At 55.8% G+C, this 14686-nt stretch overlaps 1 protein-coding gene across 7 annotated transcripts in view; it reads right to left on the reverse strand.

The window, feature by feature from the left end:
- Positions 1–14686, reverse strand: part of HMCN2 (hemicentin 2) — a 172512-nt gene that overhangs the window by 85270 nt on the left and 72556 nt on the right. For all 7 annotated transcript variants that reach the window (XM_027966283.2, XM_042245526.1, XM_042245524.1 and 4 more), the window contains exons 23-25: positions 7152–7279; positions 4275–4529; positions 3494–3580 (exon numbers count right to left, since the gene is read on the reverse strand). In XM_027966283.2, coding sequence (XP_027822084.2) covers positions 3494–3580; positions 4275–4529; positions 7152–7279 — 470 coding nt within the window. The remainder of the gene's footprint in view (positions 1–3493; positions 3581–4274; positions 4530–7151; positions 7280–14686) is intronic.

Here is a 14686-nt window from a genome sequence, read left to right on the forward strand (position 1 = left end):
TTTGCCTACTCCCCTGGCAGCTCGGGACTCTGTCTGCCTCACTTGCTCTCTTATCCTTGCTGTTGCAAGGAGGAGTGGGCCACCTCACTTAGGGGGAACGGGGAGGGGTGACATCAAGAGGTGGCACGTCCAGGTTCCCCTGGTGATCCAGTGGTTAAGAATCCACCTGCCAATGCAGGAGACACGGGTTCGATCCCCGCTCCGGGAAGATCGCACATGCCACAGAACAGCAAAGGCCCGTGCTCCGCAACTACTGAGCCCACGTGTCAAGAGCCCGTGCTCCGAAACAAGAGAAGCCGCTGCAATGAGAAGCGCCTGCACTGGGACTGGAGGGTAGCCCCTACTCGCTGCAATGAGAGAAAGCCAGCCTAGCAACAAAGACACAGTGCAGCCAAAAATTAATGATTAAAAAAAATGCAGCACATTCAAGGCATCCAGGGTTTCAGGAGGCCCTGCCTGAACAGCACCGACAAGTGCTGGGGACTCTGCCCGCTGGCCGTCTCGGAAACGGAGGGACCACGGCCACCCACGCTTTGTGATCTTTGGGCTACTTGTTTTCTCACAGGCTCCTCTGCCGTTTCCTCTGTGCCTGCCTAGAATGCTCGTCCAGGTGACCCACTGCCAGGGTCCCGCTCCCCAGGGTAGGGACGTGTGTGTGTGAACACACAACACACAAGTACACCCCCACAAACACACACATACCCCTCCCAGTGTCTCATCTTCTGCAGAAGACCCCAGCCCATCCTCCTCCCCTTACCCAGAGACCAGGACCTCGGAGGTGCTGGCCTGGAGGGGGATTGCGTTTTGAACACTGGAACTTTTTTTTTTTAATGCAAATGTCTAACCCCTAAACAAGCTCTGACCACTGAACTCCACCACTGCTCTGAATGAAGACTCCAGGGACTTGGGGCTGTTGCTGAAAATCACTCATCTCATCTCCACTCCCATTTTAAGGGGGTCGAGAGAGGAGCGGTGATTGTCTCAAATCACCAGCAGGCTGGTGACCAGGCTCTTGGCCTCTGCAGCACCCCACAAGGAGGAGGCAGATGGTGCCACTCACTGCAGGGGACCAGAGCTCCCAGGGGACACAGCCGGGTGCTTAGGGCTTTCTCCTTTCGACATCAGAGCCCAAGGGCGCATGGCAGATGAACGCTAGTGCCCAACAGACAGTCACATGCTTGAAAGGGAGAAGGCCAAGGGCAGCTGGGCAGTCGGGGATGGAGGAGCAGGCGGTTTTAATGAAGGAGACTTGGATGATGCCAACCTGGCTGAAGTTAGGCCCAGAGGACGCCCTGGCTGACCAGAGATGATGCTGGTGTCGTGGGTGGCCGTGAGGCATCAGGGCAAGAGGCGGTGGTTGGTGGTCGCACGTCCCACGGCCCATTATTGTTGTTTAGTTGCTAAGTCGTATTTGACTCTTGGCAACCCCAAGGACTGTAGCCTGCCAGACACCTCTGTCCATGGGATTTTCCAGCAAGAATACAGGAGTGGGCTACCATTTCCTTCTCCAGGGGATCTTTCTGACCCAGGGATTGAAACTGCATTTCCTGCATGCGTCTATATCAGCACTCCCTGTACAAGAGCGACCAAAAATTTATTTTATTTATTTTTTTAGGCTCCAAAATCATTGCAGATGGTGACTGCAGCCATGAAATTAAAAGATGCTTGCTCCTTGGAAGAAAAGTTATGACCAACCTAGACAGCACATTAAAAAGCAGAGACATTACTTTGCCAACAAAGGTCCATCTAGTCAAAGCTATGGTTTTTCCAGTAGTCATGTATGGATGTGAGAGTTGGACTATAAAGGAAGCTGAGTGCCGAAGAATGGATGCTTTTGAACTGTGGTGTTGGAGAAGACTCTTGAGAGTCTCTTGGACTGCAAGGAGATCCAACCAGTCCATCCTAAAGGAAACCAAGCCTGAATATTCATTGGAAGAACTGATGCTGAAGCTGAAATTCCAATTCTTTGGCCACTTAATGCAAAGAACCGACTCAGTTGAAAAGACCCTGATGCTGGAAAAGATTGAAGGTGAGAGGAGAAGGGGACAACAGAAGTGGAGATGGTTGGACGGCATCACCGACTCAATGGACACAAGCTTGAGTCAACTCCAGGAGTTTGTGATGGACAGGGAGGCCTGGCGTGCTGCAGTCCGTGGGGTCACAGAGAGTCAGACCCAACCGAGCAACTGAACTGAACTGAACTAACTGTGCGTGAGTTCAGTTCATTCCTTGCTGTTACCAGATACTAACACAAGGTGGCAGCCTGGTCAAGAGCGAGCCGATGGTCCCTTCAGGTGGTCGGCGCCCAGGGCTCCAGGGTTTAGTCACTCAGTGGTGAGTGCCTCTTTGCCACCCCATGGACTATAGCCCACCAGGCTCCTCCGTCCATGGGATTCTCCAAGCGAGAATACTGGAGTGGGTTGCCATGCCCTCCTCCAGGGGATCTTCCTGACCCAGGGATCGAGCCTCTGTCTCCTGCCTCTGCAGCATTGCAGGCAGATTCTCCACCAGCTGAGCCACCGTGGAAGCCCATGGTTCCCGCCTGTCTCCTACCTGCCCACCCCTCGTCCCTTTCCAAGGACTTCTCCAGGCCCCGAGCAACAAGGAAGTGCAGTGCCAACTGGAATCCGCTTTCCTAGCTCCTGCCAGTCTTCCCGTAAGCTGCCACTTGCCCCCCGAACACCCAGACGCCTCCTCTCCAAGAGAACACTGTCCACGTACAGAGGAGGCATTCAGGCCATCTTGGTCCAAAGCCAGAAGAAGCAACTCGGGCTGGCACCCACTGGGTGCCACTGGGAGGCTTCACAGACGGTGGAATCGCTCCACGCATTCAACACATTTCCCCAAGCCCCTACTGTGTGCCAGGCACGGTGCTGGGACCTAGTACTCCTGCAGTCCACGGCAGCCCTCTGTGGAGGGGCAGGTGTGACCCCACTGGACAGCTGAGAAACCTGAGGCTCAGAAAGGACATGTGACCTGCCTAGCACTGGGCAGTTGACCAGGGGTGGCGATCTTGACCCCACACGGTACTGTTGCCGGAAGAGGCCCCCCAAGGGACGGTCTGCCCAGAACCCTGTGGATCCATGCTCTGTGAGAAAGTCTGGGGCTGGGGGAGAGGCCGGAGCCACAAGCCCTGATCCCAGGACCCTGGGGCCTTCCTCAGCCCCAGTGTTACACCCCCTGGGCACAGAGGGACTCAGGGCTTAACAGGTACGGAGCTAGGGGTTGAAGCATATTAGGTCATCTTCCAGGTGTGTGACCTCAGGCAAGCTGCTTACCCGCTCTGAGCCTAACTTGCCCCTAATGAAAAAGAGCTAATGCTAATACCCATCCTATAGGGTTGTGGATGGGATGAAGTGCCTGGCATGGCAGGCAGAACTGGGGACCCCACAACCCTCCACACCCATGGGCACTGTCCACAGTGAGTGACCCAAGGCTCTGGAATGTGGGTGGGTTTTCTCCCCCACCCGGCCCGCCCAGGGCCCAGCCTCACCTCTGGCAGGACACGGCAGGCTGGCATTCTCTCCTGCTATCCTCTCCAGTAGGCCGCTTGTCTCATCGGCCCCCCAGTGTGGTGGCTCTGGTAGGAGGTGATGTGGCCACACTCACACCCCAAAACCCAAAGCCTGGTGCCCCTCCCCCAACCAGGAGCCCAGGGCTTGGGTGGCGGGAGCATTCCCTTCAGAGCCTCAGCTGGAATAAGGGGTGCAAGCTCTGCACCCCAGCCCTCAGCCTCTGGGCCAGAGGCGTCAGCTCACCCCCCCCCCCCCCCCCGGGTGGTCCATGGAAGAGCCTCTAGGGCCACACATAACCACCCTGGGCTCAGGGGCTGAGCTCAGGCATCCAGCCCCTCCAGCAGCAGCTTTCTGCCTGTGTTTCAGATTCATCAGAGCAAACAGGCTAGCCCCAGGGATCCAGAACTTTCTATTCACCAGACACTTCATACGCATTCTCGCACTGACCCCTCACATATTATTAGACACATTTTATGGGGTCAGAGAATGAAAATGACTGGCCGATGGTTGTCCAGCTGGAAAGTGGGAGAAGCTGGCCCCAGGCCCAGGCGTCTGCTCTTCAATCAGCAACCCCAGGGCGCCTGCAGCCCACCCTGAGGAAGGAACCCCGCCCCCGCAACCCGGGGCTGGTGAGAGCTGCCTGATGCGGCCTCAGGTCTGGGGGAAAGAAGCAGTCCAACAGCTCAGAAGCCCAGACAGCTGCAGGCGGCTGCAGAAGGTGGGGGGACCAGGGAGCTCTGGGGGTCGGGGGCCACTCACCCAGCACCCTGAGATCCAGCTCCCAGGCGTCTACCCCGGCGCTGCTGGACGCCTCGCAGCGGTATGTCCCGGCGTGGGAGGTTTGGATGGCCGCGAAGTGGACAGAGCCCTCGGGCCCCTCACCGCGCAGGGCCACCCCATCCTTGGACCAGGTCACCCGGGGCTCCGGGCTGCCCTCGGCCACACAGTTCAGGTCCACGGCTTCTCCCACTAGCACCTTCAGGACCCGCGGGCCCGGCTGAACCTGGGGGGGCACTGACAGGGCCACAGGGAGGGGGGTCAGGGCAGGGGCTCGGGGTGTGGGGGGGACTCAGAGCCCAGACCCACAGAGCAGGCCCAGCCTGCTCAGGGCTGTCCGCATCCCTGGGCATCACCAACCCACAAGGGGGCAGGGGTGATCTGAGGCCGATCGTGCCTCGGTTTTCAGGAAACGATATTAGGACGCCTTGCGTGGACCCCTTCCCCTCCCATGCGTGAGTGCCATCACCCTTTCCCCTGAGCAACCGTGCTCTCATCAAAGAATGGCTCCTCCTTGCTTGGCTTACTTCCCCACCCTGCCCAGCACCCACCCCCACCCCCGGGCTTGCCCCCAGCACCGTGAGAATCACCAGCTCGGTGTGGGATGGGGACACCGAGGCCCGGGGGGCAGCAGGCATGAGCGGGAGGCTTCAGATCCTAGCCCTGCCTCTCGAGGTCACAGGACCCTACATTGGCCAGGGCCTCGGCTTCTCCTCACAAAGCTGCCCCGGGTGCAACAGGACATAGCATCAGAGCGGCCAGCGTGGAGCCTGGTCCACAGGGGTGCTTAACACGCAGCGGCTTAGACCCACTCTCAGGGTTCCCAGCTCCCTCTTTTCCTTTCCCTGGGGTGGGGTGGGGGCGAGGGAGATGATGGGTTTCATTTCTTCCACACTTTCTGTTTTCAAGTCGCTTTCCCATCCTCCATCCCACTTGGTCCCTCCCACGGGTGCGTGATGCCATGCCCATTTTGCAGATGAAGAAACTGAGGGTCAGAAAGGTTATGTGACTTGACCAGACTCATCCACTCCATACTGGCTAACAGGAGCTGGACCAGCCCAAGTCTTGGTCTGGATGAGCTGGAATCCAAGTGGTTTCCATGCAGCCAGACTGGGTGAGCCCAGGAGAATTCTCAGAGACTTGGAAAAGTGTCCTGGGCCCTCAGGGGAAGTTGAGGACACCCACTCCCTTCCCAGCTTCAGAGGAGGATCCCGAAGATAAGACCATCCATGGGAGCTGGCCCCTGGGCAGAGATTGGCTCCGCTACCGCCAGCCCAGAGCCTCGTTTTCCAGGAGCAGGAGGGTGGACAGGGTGCCTACTACCCCCCTGAAAACACTAACAGTTTCCACTGTGCTGAGCACCTGAAGTCATCAGTACCCTTACTGTGGGATAGGTGTTATTGCCTCTACTTTATAGACAGGAATGGACTTCCCCGATGGCTCAGACCGTAAAGCGTCTGCCTACAATGCAGGAGACCCAGGTTCAATCCCTGGGTTGCCAAGATGCCCTGGAGAAGGAAATGGCACCCCACTCCAATATTCTTGCCTGGAAAATCCCATGGACAGAGGAGCCTGGTGGGCTACAGTCCATGGGGTCGCAAAGAGTCGGACATGACTGAGCGACTTCACTTTCTTACAGACAGGAATCCAAGGCTCAGAGAGGCCAAGCAGCTGGCCTAAGGTCACAGAGCCAGTCGGTGGCAGAGTCAGCATTCAAACCCGGCTCCGTTCATCCTCCTGCCCTTGCTTCCCTGTCTCTCTCCGGGGCTGTGCTATGCTTAGTCGCTCAGTCGTGTCTGACTCTGTGCGACCCCATGGACTGTAGCCCTCCAGGCTCCTCTGTCCCTGGGATTCTCCAGGCAAGAATACTGTTGTGGGTTGCCACGCCATCCTCCAGAGGATCTTCCCAAACCAGGGACTGAACCCAGGTCTCCCGCACTGCAGGCGGGTTCTTTAACATCCGAACCACCTCCTCTCTCATATGCTCATGTAAACACACAGCAAAGCTTTGAGCCCCTCCCTCTCTGAACCTCAGTCTGTCCACCTGTAAAATGGGGACTTAAGCCTAGAGCAGGGTTTGGCTCTTTCTGGAAAGGGCCAGAGAGTAAATATCTTAGGCTCTGCAGGCCAGATGGTCTCTGTCTCAGCTACTAACTTTGCCATTTCGGCGTGAAGAAAGCCACAGACACTACGTAACCGAACGTGTGTGGAGGCATTCCAATGAAGCTTGTATTAACGGACACTGAAGAACTGAGTTTCATATAATTTTCATATGTCACATTATTTGCTTTTTCTCCCCCAATCATTAGAAAACGCAGACATCATTCTTCACTTGTGGGCCAAACGAGAACGGCGTGTAGGCGAGGAGCGGCTGAGGGCTGTGGTTGGTGGACCCGGGTCTCAGATGGCTCACTGGGGCTCTTGGAGGGGACAGGCTCCCCACCTCTTTGGTGGAGTGACTCCATTGGGTGGCTCCTGTGAATGGGACCTGGACCCCCCAGGTGAACAGCCACTCCTGGGCCCCCACCTGGGCTGGGACCCAGAATCCCCTCTGTGGGTCGCCCTCCCAGCCCCTAAGTCCCTGCCGCCTTGGGGTCCCACCCTTGGTTCTCAGGAGGGAGCTCTGAACAGCCTTGTCTGAGCTCAACCAAGGGGTACAGGAGAGGGGAGGAATAGGGGTGGGGAGAAGGAGAGACAAGACTTGAAAAGACAGGAAATTAGGTAGATGGGGCACACACTGGAGGGCCATGAAAAGGTGACGGAGCCTGGTGGGGGGATGGGGAGAGACACCAAAAGGCCCGGGAGAGATGGGGGCAGGGGGACACGTGGTGAGACGGAGGCTGCCAGCCAGGGCCCTACCTTGCACCCTGAGGATGTAGTACTGAGTAGCGGACCCGGCAGGGTTACTGGCTGTGCATTCGTAGAGGCCGCTGTCACTGACCTGGGCCTGAGCCAGACGCAGGGAGCCCGGCAGGAGGAGGTGATGCCTGAGGAAATGAGGGACACTGGTGAGACCCCAGCCAACCCCACATCTGCTGGAAAGGTCTCATGACCCAACCAGTTGCCTCCTCCAGGAAGCCAGCCAGGACTAAGGCAGTATCCACCACCCACCCTTCACCACTCCCTTGCCCTGCTTCCAGTTCCCCAAATCACCAGGCCAAGGCCAGGTCCACTCCAACGGGTATAAGAGACAAAGAGCGTTAGGCTAGGAGTCCGCTGGCTGGGTTTGACTTTGAACTCCAATTTTGAGCTGGGTAAAGCAAGTCCTCTTGGAGCCTCTGTTTCCTCATCTATAAAATGGGTACATTAAGGAATGCTGTGACTGGGGCTGGTGAACAGATTCCACGTGGTCGCCAGTCACTGCCCCTCTTCTAATGCACACACCTATCCCTCAACCCTGCCCTGAGAGGCGGGGAGGAGGCCTCACTTGGAGGACCCCCGGCTTCCAGGGAGAAGCTGCAGGCCAGAGGCCCTCTGCATCTACGGGTCAGCTTCACCCAGACTCCGAAGCCTGTGCTTTTTGGTGTCCAGCTATCTGGCGCTGGGCTCTCGGGAGGAAGCTGTGAGGCTCCCGCATCACTGCCCTCCCCACTCCAGCCCACCTGCTGAAGTCACCCGGCCCCCATCCCACAGAGATCTGGGACCCTCAGCCAGGCTCCTGCAGCTGGACTGGACCCCAGGGGACCCCCGCAGACATGATATCACTGGCCCATATGTGCTGGCTCTGTGTAGCCCCTGCCCCCACAGAGCTGGGAGGGCAGCTGCGGCCCCTGGCCCCAGCCAGCCCTGAGCGCTAGCAGCCAGCGTAGGGGTGGGAGACCCCCAAGGGCCAGTGGCTCCCCCGCCTGTGCTCATCAGGGTCCAGCTGGGCTCCAACCCCGGTGCCCACTCCCCTCTCAGATAAATCTCAGATTCCTCCTATGCAAAACAGGGATGACAGTAGTCCCCCATTTACTAAGCAGCTGCAAGCGAAGTACTGGGCATACACTTATCCACCAGGTCGATATTGCTGGCAACTCACTCTCTGTGCAATCTCGGGCCACTAGCTTTGCCCTGCGGGTCCTGCGTCTCCCCATCTGTAAAGTGGGGTTGTAATCCCCCTGCCTAGTAACCCCCTCCTCTAGTTTTCCTTGAGCGTCCAGCAGGCACTTGGGGCAAGTTCTCTGAGGACAGCTGTGAGTGATACACGAGCTGGAGGTCTCTAGAGCCCAGGCACCGGGCTGGGGCCAGAGGCTCCGACCCTGTTCTGCCACGTGCCCGCTGTGTGATGTTTGTTAAGTCACTCAACCTTTCTGTGCTTTGCTGTCTCCTTTGCAGGGCAGGGGGAAATAAGACAAAAGCAGTGCTTCTTCCTCACGGGGTTGTCCAGAGGATGAAAGACCTAATTCACAGCACGGCGCCTGGAACAGTGTGAATGCGTGCTTAGTCACCTAGTCCTGTCCCACTCTTTGCAACCCCATGGACTGCAGCCTGCCAGGGCTTGGGATTTCCCAGCAAGAACACTGGAGTGGGTAGTCATTCCCTTCTCCAGGGGATCTTCCAGACCCAAGAAGAGGGACATGCTCAGCGAAGGTTACCATGGTGACGACAGTAATTATGTTACAATATGCAACATAATTTTGCATTGTTTAAAACTCATACGCATGGCAAAGCGTATGTGTACGTGGGTCCAATTCGTTCACTTTTCACCGCTGCATAGTAGTCCTTTGTGCGACTTTACCACACTTGATTAATTAGTTCTCCCTTTGGTGTACGTTTAAATATCTAGATTTTTTTTTCTTTCTTCCAACCCTGCTCTCCTTCCTTTGCTCTTTCTTTCGCCGCCAGAGCCCTCTGCACACTGCTGTGTGTCCCCCACGCACAGGAGCTGGCCTCCTGGGCCATACCTAGGCTCACACACCATCAGCTCTCACAGAGGCCGTCACTCCCTGCTGCAGCGCAGGGCTTCTTATCAGAATTTTCCCGCCACATGTGAAACATACACACTCCCAGGCCCCAGCCAGATTTGGGGGGTGGAGGCTGGAATCAGGGTTGTACCAAGACCCTCTGGGGTCCACCCCTTGGGAGCAATGCCCCAGGACACAGGGAAGTGCCCCTGCCCCCCAAAAGTGACCCGGAGGAGCAGGCGGGAGCCGGGCTTTGACAGCAAGTGCTATTGCCCCCACCCACGACCTTTGAGCTGAGGAATCCCTCTCCCCGAGTCTGTGTCCTCACCTGGGATCACAGGATACGGCGTGTATGAAGTGACATGACACACACAAAGTCCGTGGTCCCTGGGACGTAGTAAGTGCTCCATACACAACCCCGCTGCTAGTAAAAAACTCACCCCCAGTGTCCATGTGCTCGCTCCCAGCCCCCAATCAGTAGGTCCCTTAGTCTTCCAAAGTGGAAGAAAAAGGAGCAAAAACACCACACAGATGTCTGTTTGTCCCCGTGACAAGTAAACCTCTCCCCTGTGCGGCTCCACTGCCCTGGCTTGGCTCTTCTCATCCACCGCGGTCGTGTTTTATTTTTTTAGGTTAAATAATGTCAACATCCAACAACACGAGCCAAATCAGCGTGAGGCTGAAACATACACACTTAATCACACTTGGGGCGGTGACATGGCTCCCTTGGGGACTTTGCTGCGAACCTCGACTAGCCAAGCGGGGGACCCCCTGGGTCAGTGGAAAGATGTCTAGGCTGAGCACCAGAGTTCTGGGTCCAAGGTCCCATTCTGCTCTAGAGTGTGCAACCTCAGACAGGGCAAACAACATCTCTGACCCCAACTTCTTCATATTTGAAAAGGCAGCTCTGGACTCCTTTTATCTCAGAGGTTGCCTTCTAGTCCTTCTTAGAACTTTAGAGACTAAAGGACCTCTTGCTCCTTCCCTCCTCAAGCCCTTAAAAGGATAGGAAGTGGGAGCTTCTGGGGGAAAAAAAAAAAAAAACAATAATGAAAGAAACTTCCAAAAGTGGAAACAATTCTCAACAATAAAAGAGGCCTCTTGTCTTTCTCATGATGAGCCCCAGGTCATTTCCTAGAAAGGGAAGGCTGCTCGCTATATCACAGAGGAGGGGACGGAGAGAAGGGAAACTCCATCTTATAGATGGTCAAGCTGAGACCTCCAGAGACCCCTCCATCGCAGCTTTCACCGTACTGGCCTGTGACCATCTATCACCCGTGGGCCCTTGAGAGAACGTATTTCCGTCCACCTTATTTGCCTTTGTATCCCCAGAACCTAGCCCAGACCTGGCACAGAGCAGACCCCACTCAGACCAGACTTAGGACAATGATGTGAGGCCTGGGATGGATCAGTGAGGACCTGGAGGTCTGGGGGTTCCAGGGCAGCCCTTCTGAACCACCCGAACCCCATGCCCCTTGCATGCTCTCTCCATGTTCCCAAGCCTCCCTGAGGTTTGGGGGCTACAAGCTCTGGGCACAGGGATGGGCATGGGCAGGGGCGAGGTGAGAGGAAGCGGGGAGAGGGCTGCCGTGTGCCGGGTGCATGTGGTGTAATTAGCAGCAGACTCCCATGCAGTGAGAGCAGCCAGATGGCTCCAAGTGGCGCCCAGATGAAAACACAGAGAGGTTCGAGGGGAATTTCCTGTTTATGACATGCACTGGGCGCGAGCCTTCGCTGCTGGCTGTGAGGTTCACACAGCCACGCAGATGGTGGGGGACTGTGGTGGGGAGATCCACCTACCCTGCTGGGTCCGCTCCGGCCCTGAGAGCTCCAAGGGGAACATACCTGCCCGGAGAGACCAGAGGGCATTGGGTAGATAGTGCCAACAATCCCAGGCTACACCTTTGCTGCAACTCAGCTAGGGGTCTCCTCTCCATGCAACTGCCTCTGCTGCCTGAGGTGGACCCTTGCTCTCACACAGAGGCTCCTGGGACCACGACGGCACTTATCACACCTGCAGCCACCTGTCACTCTCTGATGGCTCTGTGGGGGGAGGGGCCAGGCATGCCCAGGTTCCTGCCATGTCCTCGGCCCTTAGCATGGGCGCTGGCCCATAACAGGTGCTCAATAAATATTTGATGGCAAATCCCAACTGTCCCTGTCCACACACACACACCTTCCCACCTTTGCTCACAGTGTTTCCCACACCCCATCCTGTCTCAGCACTGCTCTCCTGCCCCCCAGGTCCCCTTCAAGGCAGCGCAGCCTCCAGCTCCTCCAGGAAGCCTTCCCTGATGAAACCAGGCAGGTTACTTACACTTTCCCTGCTCTGAATTCTGTGGAACCAGGTTCTGCCAATTGCTTGTTCATTCACTGATCCACTCATCTGACAAAGAGCCACTGGGTTCAAGGCGGGCCAGCTGCCGCTGGGGCAGAGTGAATGCCCCCTGTCCTCAGGTTGCTGGGAGTCTGGGTGGTTGGCCCAGTCCCTCTTGCTGGGTCCCATGCTTGTCCTGCTGCCCTCGTTTCTAAGCGGTCCATCCAACCTCCTCTGTGATCAGAGCCTTCCAGGAGGAAGTTGTGAAGTGAATGAACGGCACCCGCCGCAGAACCGAGCTGGCCAGAGGCTGATCCTCACCCGTAGCGCACAGCAGAGCTGGGCAGTGCTCGACAGATCCCCACCGCATGTCACTACATGCTGGCCACGCATCTGCTGGGCCAGGGCAGGGTCTGAGGCTGGGGGCAAGGATTGCCCCCCTCCCCGCCAGCACCACTCAGCCTGAAGAGCACCTTCACCCATCCACAGCGACCACTCTGACCTTCAGGCATATCATAGACCCTTGTAAGGAAGTTTCAAACGGAAACCCCAAGCTGGAGCAATTCAGGAAGAGGGGCCTGACACCAACTGAATGGCCAAGGAAAATATGCGAGCACAGGGTTAAATGCACATCCCCCAAGCCCGTGAAACATAAACCTGGAGATGGCTAAGAGGCGACGGCTGTCAATACTCAGACGCTTCCTATGCTCCACTGCGGAGCTAAGCACTTCCATGCACACTTGAAACGCCCCAAATCCAAACCTGCAAGGCAGGCAGATCACCCCAAGGCAGGGTTGATCCTGTCATCACCCCTTTCACAGAGGAGAAAACTGAGACTCAGATGGATGAAGTCGTGCTGTGCACGGCCACCCAGACACCAGGCTAGGAATCAGCATAAGTTATGAAGATCCAGCAAGGTAAAGACCCCCATGGGGAGCCCCTGGGCAGTCCCTGCCATGCCATTGGCTTGCAAGAGGGAGCAGCTTTTCTCTGAGCCCCCTCCCCTCCTCTGAGCCAGGAGGGGGAGTGAGTGTCCCACCGCCCTGCAGCATCCCTGGACGCTCCATTCTTTCACTGTTCCCTCCCCGCCCCCCCTCCCCCACACGGCTGGCTTGGCCCTGTGTGGATCCTGGCCGGCTGCCCCCGGGAGCCAGAGCTGGAGCCAGGAGCACTTGCAGCTGTCCCAGCTACACATCAGAACCACAAACAAACATTGTTGCCTAGCAACACTGCTTCACCCCAGCATCCCTGGGCTGAGTCAAGGGACCAGAGCCACTAGGCACTCTGCGGCCACTATTGCCTGTTCAACTCTTTCATTTCTCAGATGGGAACACTGAGGCCCAGAGAGAGGGAAGGGTCTTGTTCACGTTCACTCAGGGAGCTGGGGGTACGGCTGGGAGGGTACTCAAAGTCTTCTGCCACCTGATGTCACACACAGCCTGGACCCGTCTTCTCTGTCCTAGACAGTCCTGGGCACAAAGATGCTCAATAAATCTTGTAGACTTCAATTTTGACTTCACAACTCCAGTGTTTTTTTTTCCCAAACAGCAGTCCCACAGGGTAAGAGGCACCCGGTAACCATTCCCAGCCTTGGACTCAACCCTTGGTTTTTGGGGCTCTACCCCAAGGAAATGATCCAGGAGATAAAGAGAAGCATTTGTGCAAAGATGTTCCAACAGCCCCATTTATTATCACCAAAAACTGGCAACAGCGCATCTGCCTCAAACAGAGGAAGAGCTTAGCAACCGTGGGAGCTGAATGCCCGGAATGTTATTTTGCCCTTTAAATGAAAAGCAATGACATGGGTCAGGATGAATCTAGGAAATGGGTAAATGTGGGAAAGTGTGGAAAAATCAATGAGGGCAGGATAGAAGATGCACTCAGTTTAATTCTCTAAAAGCATCTGTAAGAATATGTTAGAAGGGGTCATGGACACAGGTGGGTGGTTTAGAGTTTCAGGGGTATTCAGATTCCTACTATGTTTTCTTTCCATTAGGACTTTCTGACTCAGGAGGTCAAGTCTCCTTGAGTTCAGAATATTCTCTAGAATCTCCAGAGAAAGCAGTAGCCTGCCTGACCTTGGCCCAGAAGCCCGATGTGTGTGTGCCCACGTGTTCTCACGCCTGCCTCTCTGGTGTGTCTGTGTGCCTGTCCATAAGTGTCTGTGTCTATGTCACAGCTGGAATCAAGATTGCCGGGAGAAATATCAATAACCTCAGATATGCAGATGACACCACCCCTACAGCAGAAAGCGAAGAGGAACCTTTTTGAAGAACCTTTTTTCATCAAGGAGAGCCTCTTGAGGAAAGTGAAAGAGGAGAGTGAAAAAGCTGGTTTAAAACTCAGCATTCAGAAAACGAAGATCATGGCATCTGGTCCCATCACTTCATGGCAGATAGATGGGGAAACAGTGGAAACAGTGGCTGACTTTATTTATGGGGGCTCCAAAATCAATTCAGATGGTGATTGCAGCCATGAAATTAAAAGATGCTTGCTCCTTGGAAGAAAAGCTATGACAAACCTAGACAGCATATTGAAAAGCAGAGACATAACTTTGCCGACAAACGTCTGTCTTGTCAAAGCTATGGTTTTTCCAGCAGTCACATATGGATGTGAGAGTTGGACCATAAAGACAGCTGGGAGCCGAAGAATTGTTGCTTTTGAACTGTGGTGTTGGAGAAGACTCTTGAAAGTCCCTTGGACAGCAAGAGCCAACCAGTCCATCCTAAAGGAAATCAGCCCTGAGTATTCATTGGAAGGGCTGATGTTGAAGTTGAAACTCCAATACTTCGGCCCCCTGATGCAAAGAACTGACTCATTTGAAAAGACCCTGATGCTGAGCAAAATTGAAGGCGGGAGGAGAAGGGGACGACAGAGAATGAGATGGTTGGATGGCATCACCAACTTGATGAACATGAGTGTAAGTAAACTCCGGGAGTTGGTGATGGACAGGGAGGCCTGGCGTGCTGCGGTTCATGGGGTCGCAGAGAATCAGACATGACTGCGCGGCTGCACTGCACTGACGGTGTCTATGTCAGCGTGCCTGGCCACGTGTCTGTGTCTCTGTGCCTGTCCTGTGTCTTCATGTCTGTAGGTGTCTGTGCATGTCTATGTGTGTCTCCACACACGCACGAGTGTGTGTGTGTGTGTTAGGGCCCTGCCCAGGAGAGGAAAAAGTCAGGATTCTAGTT

The sequence above is a fragment of the Ovis aries genome, chromosome 3, assembly GCF_016772045.2.
Source record: "Ovis aries strain OAR_USU_Benz2616 breed Rambouillet chromosome 3, ARS-UI_Ramb_v3.0, whole genome shotgun sequence".
NCBI lineage: Eukaryota > Metazoa > Chordata > Mammalia > Artiodactyla > Bovidae > Ovis > Ovis aries.